This window comes from Zosterops lateralis, assembly GCF_965231275.1.
Source record: "Zosterops lateralis genome assembly, chromosome: 4".
NCBI classification, from domain to species: domain Eukaryota; kingdom Metazoa; phylum Chordata; class Aves; order Passeriformes; family Zosteropidae; genus Zosterops; species Zosterops lateralis.
Genome location: NC_139765.1, coordinates 54552258 through 54564316, shown reverse-complemented (window position 1 = coordinate 54564316; position 12059 = coordinate 54552258). Strand labels below are relative to the sequence as shown.

General features: G+C 36.8%; 1 protein-coding gene across 1 annotated transcript in view; it reads right to left on the bottom strand.

The window, feature by feature from the left end:
- IL17REL (interleukin 17 receptor E like) overlaps positions 1–8917 on the bottom strand; it is a 44932-nt gene extending 36015 nt beyond the window's left edge. Inside the window, exon 1 of the mRNA XM_083860304.1 lies at positions 8700–8917. Within this exon, the coding sequence (XP_083716430.1) occupies positions 8700–8801 (102 nt within the window). The 5' untranslated portion in view covers positions 8802–8917. The remainder of the gene's footprint in view (positions 1–8699) is intronic.
- Between the last annotated feature and the right edge of the window lie 3142 nt (positions 8918–12059).

Here is a 12059-nt window from a genome sequence, read left to right as displayed (position 1 = left end):
AATTTGCTAACCCTGCCATCATGGATCACAAACTCATACTAAAATTTAGAATAACAAAGCACACTTGGCAAAAATTTCTTATAATAGTTCCAAGACTCTGGAGGCCACATTTCAGGGTTGAGACTCCTTTCAAAGCAGGAGCACATGTTTCCAGGTTTTGTCTCTCTGATTAAAATGATGTTTCTCCCTCTTCTCCTTAAAGAGAAGAAAATGTCAAATCTAAATAATCCTGGAACTACCCATCATTATAGCTCTTCCAAATGAGAAGTAATTTTCAAGGTTGATTTTGGTTTTATTCTAGCCTTAACTTGTTATTTTGTGTAAGGATGTAAGGCCATATAAATGAGCCCACATGACATGGTAGAAACCGTGGTAGTCACAGATGATTGTCCTGGGAGGCTTCTGCATTCCTGCCTGGTGCCACAGTTCAGTTAAGGAACTGCTTCTATTAAGGACAATGCTAAACATGCCTGATTGGCTCTAATAGTTCTTGCTTGAATTACAGAAACATTCTAGCCACAACAAAATGAGGGAAATCTTAGTACATGAAAGTTTTTGCAGCTGTATTCTTCAAAATTTTTGAGAGACAACTATTTCCTGGCTATTCATACTTGTATTATTATGGTGTCTGAAAGTCTGAATCCTATATCAGAAAACCTATACCAGAACCCCTACATACATGCCTTTGCTCTCCTATCAAGAGCAACAAAAGCCAAAAACACCTTTCCCTGGAAGAACTAGCTATGTGAGTGCATGAGAAATTTTTAAAATTCAGAATTTGCCATGTAGAGAAACCCTACTGAAACTATCTAGTGTGTATTGTAGCTGAAACATTTGCAGTTTGAGATAATTGATAGAGAAGCTAGCTATATATAAATTTGGGAAATTTAAAGAGAAATAAATCATATCCAATACAAAGTAATTATTTGAAATGTCATTACATATGTCTATTTCCCAAATTTTTACTGTTTATCATAATTTTGTGGGGGTATCAAAAAGGGGAACAAACTGTGGAATAGTCAGATAATTTACCTTTTTATAATGTATACTGCTTTTACTGTAGTTGTTAAACATAGCAGAGGGCAATTAAAGAAGGCAGAGGTCCAAGAGAAGGGATTCCAAAGAAGCAGGATCTTACTAATTTTACAACAGCTTAATAAACCCATCAGTGTTCACTGCTTTCATATGGTGCGTCACACTATGCCTCATTTTTAATGACAGCACTTACTGAAAACCACTTATGCCATACATTTGCTTAAAACTTACTGAAAACCACCTATGCCATACATTTGCTTAAAAGTTGCATGGGATTTTTGACTTCTAAGTGGAAGAGAAAATAAGCTACAAAGGCAGACTGAATAGTAACACAGACCTGACAATGCTTTAAAAATTATTCTATTGTATCATATATAAATATAGTATGTTGGAAATGAAGGAGAAAAAAAACCCCAAAGAACACATACGACTTATCAAAACTAAGCATGAAGCATCATACTATAGTGATAACTGCAATTATGAAAAATTATAACAAAGATATCAAAATTCAAAAAGAAATGGAGAAAAATCATTGCAATCACAGAAAAAAGAACAGCGGGTCAGGGAGATGAGGAAGTGGGAAAAAGATGAAGGAAGGGATATGCATATGTCAGGATGAAAGGGAAAAATCAAACTGGATACAGTGAAAAATCTTAACTGCAATAAATTCAATTTCCTCAATTTTTTTCCAAGAAAAGACAATGAATGCACATCTAGTACTGTATAGTGTTGTTTATGTGATTCATACTCTCTGAAAATATGCAGACAAGTAGAGGCAATAGCAAGACAAACAGTTTTCCAGAAATTATTGAAATTTACCACACTTATTCAAAGCAACTATGTTGAAACATTTCCTTGCAAAAGAAAGACCCACAGGTAATTTGCAAATTAAAACTAAAACTCTCTTCATTTTTGCATAGGCACTTCCTGAATGAGATTGCATGTCTCATACAGTTTTCATGGTGAGTTTTGCATACTGTAAGGACAGGATATGCCATAGAGCAAAACAGGTCTTTCGCTCTGTTGACTGTTCCAAAGGATTAAGTCAAATATTATTTGAAGGACCATCTGTAGATCCCACAAAAGAAAAGAGGATGAATGAATGAAAGCAGAGATACTTATCAGAGAAAAAACCTCAAGACGTTATCTACTCTGCTTTTCTGCCTTAGGAAGAATGACCTTTATCTGAGACATATGTGAGCTACATTAGACATATCTCAGCTATATTTTCTTAGTGTGTGTGTGGAGATCTCTATAAGCTCCACAGGCAATCTATCCCAGTTCTCAGCATCATTAGTTACTGTGATTTTCCAGTTTATTCATAACCTCAGAACCTTCTGGCCCAGTATACACCTATGGTTATGAATGCAGGACTAGTACTGTGATGTGTCTGTATCACAACTGAGTATACATAAATTTATTGGTTCCGTGATCATTGCCAGGCAAGTAGTTCAGAGTTGGTCTGCAATTTCCTCAGCAACACACTGTAGTTTGGGGTATGCTTTCTGATTTATATTTTTAAGATGGCAAATAATTTCCTGGTTTTCAAAAAATAGCCAATAATTATTAAAAAAATCAGGAAAAAATTATAAGGAAATTTATTTTTCTGACAGTATGAAAACTACTACAAAACCATCTGTAACAGGGTGGTATATAAAACCTAGGTATCTCTTGAGGGGATAATGATAACAAAACTCATAGAACTTTAAATGTGGGATCCTGTTTTGAAGACCACCAAGCCACAACATAGCACACAGAAACTTATGGCTCCCAGAAACTAAATTATGTTTAGGCAGAGATAGGAGGAAACTCCTTTCTTAGATCCAAATTTATCCATCCATCCATCCATCCATCCATCCATCCATCCATCCATCCATCCATCCATCCACAAAGCCTAGCATTTCAATGCTGAGCCAAAAAGCCAGGAGAGTATCCAAACCTATCCTTAGAAAGAAGTATTTTAAACCTCTTTTGGTCCTTCTTATTTTTTATCATCCCTGGTTCTCTGTCAGAGTCCAGGGCATCCCCTTGGATGACCTGGGACCTGAGGAAAGGAGTTTGAGCCCTGGACAGGGGGGTGTAGAGCTGGTCCAGGGGGGTTGGAGACCATGGCACAGAGCCCAGGAAGACACCAGCTTTGATTTTAGTCCATGGGAGAGGCTTCCACTGAGAGAGGAATTACAATCCACAAAGGTGTGAAAAACAGTAGTTTAGCACAGCACAGCACAAGATGAAAAATTTAGTAGTTTTGGCGTTCATAGAATAGAGGTAAGTGGGAGAACAAAATGGAGGATTTAGGGTGGTACTCTTAGTTCCTCTCCTTCTTCCTCATCCTCCATCTTCTGAGGTGGTGATGACACAAAGTAGTTTGAGGGGATTGGGTCAAAGTAGAAATGACCCTTCTAGTACAGGTAATAGGCATTGGCATGAAATTGTAAATAATAGACACAGTAGTTATCTGTATAAGAGCAAAGCAACACCCCATCAGTGGACAGTCGCCTCGTGTCCCAGCCACTGTTCAGATCTCAGCTGGGTGCAGAGAAAAATTTTGAGATATCAAATAATTAGCAACACGAGAAACCTGAAAACAAGGTCCTTGAAGACTCTGCTTTTTTCCTTGCAATGTGGCTCAGGGCTTTTAGAGGGCCAAGGACTTTTAATCACCTGAACGTCGGGTGTGAAACCCAACCCAAGAGTTCTCTCCTATGCACAGGCATTCTGGCAGGAGAGGAAGAATGGAATAGTATAAACAGACATGACAATGTAACAGGTACAGCACTGCCAGCTCCACAAAAGTACAAAATATTCCTAGACCTTACTGCAAGAATATGCTAGCTCATTCCATGTGGTCTCATTAAAGTTATTACTGCTCCTAGAAAACCTGTCCTGGCCAGAATTGATCAAATTACAAGTAGTTTTCCAACTGCAAAGCAGTCAGATGGCTGTGGAAAGCACCTATTTCCAAGTGTCAATACCCACTACTTAGTTTTGGGTCCTAATGGAGCTGAAGGATAGATCTGATCCCTAAAATTAGGGCTCAGAGAGATTTGCAATCTAAAATTCACTGCCAATAATAAAGGCCAGCTGCTCCCATCTTCTGCTGAGCTTGCCTATATATCCCTTTTTGTGTTTTTTAAATATGTGTCTCCTGCTATGGGTACTAATTGCACATAACTGATGCTGATGTCTCGTGGTGAAGCTTCTGGCACTGCCTTGTGTTTCAATTCCAAGACACTTTGTCAGGTCCAGTTCCAACACCTTTTAAGTCTGTGCCCCCGACATTTGTGACTGCTTGTATTCTGTGCTTGCTATTCCAGTGCCTAGTCCCTTTCCAGACCTTGCAACATTTTTCTGGAGTTCCTGAGGAAGAGAGAAGGGAAAATGCTCAAAAGCTACCATTTCATTTTTCACAAGTTCTGAGTTGCAGAGCTTTCTCCATCTCCACCTCTCTTATAGGAGCTGGTGGTACATGCTGTAACACTGTGGAACACTGCAGTAAGTCCCTGTTTGTACCTGTCACTGGCTATTTCTTTCTCAGGGGCAGAGGAAATGTGACAGCACCCAACCAGTGGCATAGGACACAATAGGAAGCTGTCTTATATTATTGCCTAGATATTTTTGACTTAAAGAGCAAATGTGAAACACAGTCCAAGAGATAAGCCACCCAAACGTCCTAAATTGCAGCTCTTCTAAGTACCAGCAGAGAAGGCAAGCAAGGATATCTAAGCAAATTAGTTAATATCACTCTAATACAATGACTCAATATGATTGAGCCCCTTAAGTATGATTGTTTCAACTAATGAGTACTTAACTCATAATTATAATATTCAAAGCAGTTAATGAAAACAATATAATTAAGATACACCACACAGAAAGGCCAGAACTCTTTTGTACTTGTGAAAACCAGAGAAATGAAATTACTAGAAGAGGGCCACACAAGTGACTTGATACAGGCAGAGAGGCAGACCCCAGGCTTTCTGTCAAGGGCATGCTTTCATGGATTGTACGGAATCTCAGCAAGTATTAGCAAAGGATATGTTTTATATTTTTATGCATCTCCTTCAGTCATCAGATATATCAATGCATACCCAAAAAAGTCTGTGTTGAATTGCATTCCTATGATGGGATTTCATGCTATATCTTCTCACTCACCCTGAGGAAGCCAGGCCTCTGATCAGTCTCTTTAGACATTTCCCATGTCAGAAAATTATGTTTTCAATCAGATTTTAGAGGACAACTGAATTATGTTACATTATTATGTCTATTTTCTAAAAGCTTAGGATCACTTTTAAAATATTAATCGCTTAATAATGAACAAAGAATATGAGTTTATGTCAGCTGACTTTGTGGACTAAGGGCCATACTATATCACTGGTTTTGCAGTATTCAACGAAAATGGATTGATCCATGGTATAAATATCCAGTAAAGAAACACCACATATTTTGATTATGAATAGCAGTAACAATCAGCAATTATATCAAGGATTTTCTGCCAATAACCTTTATAATTAGAGGGAAATCCCAGATTCAGTTAAGTGTTTCCTTCTTTATCCATAGACTTTGGAAACATTACTGCATTAAATGGCAGACAATAAAAATAATATTTCATAGTGTTCTGGGGAGTGTTTTTTAAATGTAATGCTCTTGATCTTTACCAGCTGTTGAATCAAATTTGGCATAAGCCTATGTCTTTGTGTACAGCCCATAAACAATGTGGATTGTAAAATGAGTAGGGCACAAACCCAATTTCAATTGCAGGCTGGGATTCCCCTATGATTTTACAGGGAAACTTGGTTGGTAACTGTATTTCCTGTTGGGTGGGGCATGGAGACCATGCTCATAGCATTTAATCTTTGAATACTAGAATATCACATGAGCTCTAAAGCCAAGCTATTAAAATAAAGAAGGAGAAATAAATCATAACACACAATAAAAGGTTAGCTGTTCATTTGCCATTCAGTGCATAACTGTATATTTCTCATGCTGTTTAAAATTTCACATAATACTCGCATAAACATCCAATGTTCCTTTTTTTTTCCTTTCCTGTACTGAACAGATGCACAGTTTGTGTTACCATAATGAAACCTGAATATTGCTTTACACAAGGTAATTCAAGGATAACTTGCTGAATATCCATGGTAAACTAAGAATGATTCATAAAGCTGTGATAACAGTTCAATGAAGGTGTTTTGCAAGTCATATGACTCACAACAGTTATGTCACTATTTCCCTCCTAAGTACAACCAGTGCTTTACTCTGATAAGGAGTACCCCTAGAGGTCAAAACTGTTCACAAATATCTAGTGGACACAGACACACTAAGATCTAGTCTACTGGTCAAACTCAACAGTTTCAGTTATTAAATCTGCTAAAAAATTTCTGACAATACCCATAGTTTGAAAAATGAAGAAAAACGCAAAAAAAAAAAAAAGCAAATTAATTGCTTTTCATATCTCTATTGCCTTATGAAGAACCACACAGCTTCAAGTTTGAATGTAAAAGAGAAATTTACTGTACAAACCTCTGGGAAAACTTCATAAGAAAAAAACCTCCCAATTTTCTATAATATTCACTTTGTGACAACAGCAGCTGCAGAAATCTCTGATAGTTTTAAAACTGCAATATCTCATTATCTCATTCAGGAAATTGGTAGAAACAAGTCATTAATTCTCTACTTTGTGATCTAATGTGCTATAGCAGAAGGGAGCACACACATCCTTCACAGAGACAGAGGCAAACTGTAACCTCTGACTAGTGCCACTATGAAGAACACTGATTTACACATAGTGGGGAAGATGGACTGCTCCCTTTTAGAATTACTCAGGAGCTGGATAGAGCCCACAAGTCATGGTCAGTTGTGCAGAGAAGCTGAAGTTACTTTCAAGGGAAAAGGAAGAAAAAGTTTCCTCTGACAAGCTAGTCATGAGATTCTGAAGTTCATGTAGGTTAAAGTGCTCTGCACTAGATTGAAAATACTATGCTGGCAGTCATTTATCCTGTTGAGATCATTATTGTTCCCTCTGAGAAAACATTTTTGTCTTAAAAAGTCATTAATGCATTCAAGATTCTACTGAATACAGCTAGAAATATCACATACAGAACATAAACTGAATCCTGTCTGTAATATCACAAATTATTGATTCTGCTATACTGGAAACAATGTATTTCCCCCATAAATAAAAAAAAAAATAAAACATGCTTTTCTCTTAATCAATCTTCAGTATTGGAAAAGGTGTAAGACACACTCTTGAAGGTAAAGAAAGGGATCCAGTCTGCCAAACCTCAGGGTTGTGTCTAAAGGCAATTAATGAATCAGACTTCGTAACATACATACCTAAGGTTTGACAGAAAGACACCCTTTAAGATCCTCAGAGATAAATCCTACCCCTAGACTGAAATCCCTCACAAAAGGTTGCTATTGGTTTTCACATGCTGAGTCTGATAGTCCTGAACTCTTTGGAGGGATAAATTAGAATGGTACATCATTTCTATTTTAAACATTCATTGCAGCAGACCAAGGAGCATAAATTATTTAAAATACATGTGTATTTGCATTCAGGAACATAAGTACATAAAAATTCTTGAAAAGTACTCGAGTAAATCTAGAGATTAATCTCTTATGGCTATATTTTATTATTCTAAAAACATATAAGTAAAGAGAGACTACAGAACTTGAATACAGGAACATTAACTATAGCACATGAATATTTAAATATAGAGAGGGCTTTTTTTGCTCAATCTAGTATTTTATAAGCATCTTTATTCCTACTGTTTTTCTACCATACATATATTAAACATAGAATAAATTGCTTTAATATGAACTGACTTAATATGTGGGTAGTACCACCACATTTAAACAATCTTTAGAATGCCTCACTGCTTGTCCTAAATATCTTCAAGCAGAAGTTTAGACAGTCAAATTCTTTCATACTATCAATTTCTCTTCTCTGTAGCCACTACACAGTTATCATCCTCCACTGAGACTGAAAGTCAGATTCTCTATTATTTAATCCCTTTGTTTTTGTTTTTTATCTTTCCATATACTCTGTCAATGCTTACAATTTCAGAGTGCCTAGAAGAGCAGAGCATCTCCATACTGCCCCTTTGCGGGGATATTTGGAATCATACAAAATCCAAAGCTATTAAAGAGATGGTATGGTTCACACTTCTTTCATGCGCATACAAAAGTAATTAAATTTAATACTGAAGTTACATTCAACCCACAAAATGAAAACCATGTTCTACTCTTTCTCATGCTTAATTCATTTATTCCCAGAAAAGTCAGTGTTTCATATATTCCTAAAATAATTAGCAATTTCTGAAGCCCCTCATTTCTCTCTCTCACTTCTCTTTAGCACCACTGCTTTTGTAAAAACTGACTCTGGAGAAGTAATGAATATGAACATAATATTTTTTTTCAAATACAAAAGACAGACTTTTAAACTAACAGCAACAGTTGCAAATGGTGTAAAGATGCATTTTCTTACACCCTTTCAGAGTCATTTTTGCCACTTTGGATACTTAATTCAGAATGACAGTAATATAAAGTTAATGTTCAGGACAGCTGAAATATTTTTCCCTTTTTGCTTTCTTGCTTTTCCTACAATTATTCTGGCAGCACATAGCTACTATATTAATAGACAGCTAATTGGAACAAGAGATTACCTGAGAACATGAAAGTCCACATTCTTCAATCCTGGGAATAATCTGACAATCAGCACTCCAAAAAAGAATTACTAGAAGAATCTGAACATAAATACTTATCATCCTAAGTTGAAAAAAAAAATACAAAAAGCAAAACCTCAGAAGAAACCTTCTACTCTGACAATTCTCCCCCTCGTGCCAAAACTTTAATATGAATTTTAGTCCCTCCCACAGCACCTCTGAGCTCCTCCCTCTAAAACTTTCCAAAGACAGAACATTGCTAGTTCTGGGAAATATAAAGCATGCTCAACTCATTTCGTATGTTCCAAACTGAAAAATAGGAAACAGTAATTTCTGACAATCGCAGTAAAAGCCTCTTCCTTCTGGATTGCATCATATCAGCATTAGATCAGTTTCAACAGATTTCTTTTTTGTAAATTTCATATATAAATGGAAATTTTGTTTCTAGAATGATGTACCAGACAAGTTCACAGGTATTCAAATGCATTCATATTTTCCTGGTTTTATAGGGCTTTTAATAAATAGAAATACCAGCTTTGCTGAGGTGGGTGGTATTGGAGGAATAGTTTCTTCTTTTTCATAAGCAGGAATACCCGATTCCTTTAACCTAGAAATCTATGCCTTGAACTTATTTCCATTATTATCTAATTGTATCAATAGAAGCATCTTGTTTATCTTCAGCTTTGAGAAATATGCATGTTTTTTCAAAGCTCAACACCACCAATTCTGAAAGCAGGGTAGGAGTGAGTCATACCTCAATACCTGCTAGCATAACAGAATGCCCAGGAATGCCTCTCTGGGTGCTGTGTTTCACATGGTCCCACTAACCTTTGTAAGAAACAAGTATTTCAAAACCACACTCTGTTTTGTATGGAGACTACACGTGCTATGCCTACAGGGAATAGGGTGTTTCTCCTCACAGAGAGGACTTGCTCACCACTGAGAGATATCTTTCAGTAGAATAGTGCCAGGACCCAAGTACTCAGTGCTCTTACAAGACCCTTTCTATCAGTTACAGTGGGAAATATACAACTAACAGCATCTACTAGGATCTGGCTTTATGTGTAAGATACAATGTCTACTCTGCCAACATATCTACTGTACTTGTATTTTAGATACTTCATGTGAGTCCAGTTTGCAAATTTTCCAAGATTACTTTATTTTTTAGATAAGCAGCATCAATCACCATACTGTACAAAATGCAATTTAAATGTTTTGGTTAAAAAACAACAATTAAATTTTGTTATCTTATAGAAGCTTGGACATTAAGGGGTTAATGTGTTGCTATGCCTCAAACACTCGATGGCCACTCAAGCAGGCAAGTTGGAACAGGTGGTGCCTGGAAAGAGAGGCCCTATGGAGGTAGGGCAGCACCTTTCTGGGGCCAACTTCCCTGTTATGGTCCATGGTGACCACATAAAGGACAGAAGTGATGACAAAAAGGAGTCAGGAGCTATGTGAGTCAGGAGCAGTCCTGCAAAGGTGGATTGAAACCCCCAAAATACCCTCAACCCCCCCTGGCCCATTACCAAATAGGTCCAGAAACACTGCAACCACAGGCATCAATGAATCCTGAGTAGTCATAGGAGTGGGATGTGACACATCTATGCACAAAAAGAGTCAAGGTCAAAAATCTGCCATTCTCCTGTGCTAAGAGGATCAATAGCAGAAGCTTAGAAGAAATAAGAAAGAAATGAAATAGCCTACTTCCATGGATTACTTTAACATGTATGCTGACAAGTTCCAATGACCTTGGTCTTACGGATATACTGAACCAAAAGCCACATGCACATCAGTGGTTTTAATAGCTGCTTCTGGAACTTTCTCAAATGTATTTGTGAAACAACTCTTTGCAGATGCATATCCTTTATATGATCTATATCCCTTGCATGATCTATATATCCTTCCAGTTTTCAAAACTTCTTGGAGCAATGAGCTGTACAATTAAACTATGTTTATTTGCTTTGCTTGGATTTTAAAACTGCTTCAAAATAATTCAGTTGGGTTCCTCTTTGTTGCTTTAAAAAATACAGAATATCTGCTCTCATCTCACCTTTCCCAAAACAGTCACAGCTGTATGTTTCCATCATACCTACCCTATATTTTCTACGACAAGTAATGTACCTCTTCATTTTTACTATACCCTTTTGTAAGATGGAGGTACTGCAGACAATTTTAAGGAGTGAGCAGTTCAAGGATGTTTTTACTCTCTAGCAAATGCCATTTTGACTCTCCTTAGTGTTTACCTCCAGTTTCCATAGAAATTAGTAATGTGAATCACCTTATGAAATTTTATTCTCTGTTTCTGGTATTTCTTAGCACACCTCTATCATATTCTGAATGAAGTTGATCATAGCACAGCTCTAACAATATACCCTTTCTATGCAGGAACATTACTTCAGTTAGGACAGTTTCTGTGTGGACTGAAGCTGTTATTAAGCTCAACAGGTAACAACATTATTATTTTCTTAATTTCAACCTTTTTTTTTAATCATGTCTAAATGAGCTACTTTACTGTCCATGCATAATTTATATCCTGGAATTACTGTGTTCATCCATTGTTTATATTACATCAGGATTCAGAACCCCCATTAAGATTCTGACTAAAAGCTGGGCAGTATAATTGACCCATTCCACATTTTTTGAAAACTCAGTTACGTAGAAGCATTGATGCATTTGAAATTTACTGGGACAATATTTCTTAGGCTCCCTGCTCAAATGGGACTCTTGATCACAATTTTAAAAATAATTTATTTCTAACAGATGTCTTTTAGTCCTTGTTACTTACTACACCTTACTTATATTTTAATCCATGTCTTTATTTTGATGCTTTCATTACTCCATCCCTGAAGAACAGATGATAGCAAAAGATACTGTTCTGTTTCTATCAATGTTCCTCCCATCTTCAGAAAAAAGGCTTTTAAAAAACCCTTAATAGAAAGGGCCTCCTTTTGCACTTTGGTAATACAGATACTTTCACCCTAAATCTTTATTAGAGCCCTGGTCAAGACACAGAAAAGCTAGAATCTAAACATTTCACAGTCCAAGAAGGTCAGAGTCCACTTCTTGCACATTTCAGGACAGTGTGGCTTGGTTGATCAGGGTGTTTTTAATAAAATGCAGAGGTAGACCTTAGAGTACAGAGCGAAATCCAGTATTTTGCATTCCCCATTTTCTCTTGGGTCAAATTCAAATTCAATCTCTGGACCATCAGCTCAGGTACCTTTTTCTTAATTAGTCTCTGTCTTCACAGATTTTGCACACTTGGATACATACCTGGCCCCCTTCAAAAGAGAACATAATTCCACCACTGGTCAAGGGTGTAAGGGAAACATTTGAAAATGAAAGTTAGGACAGATG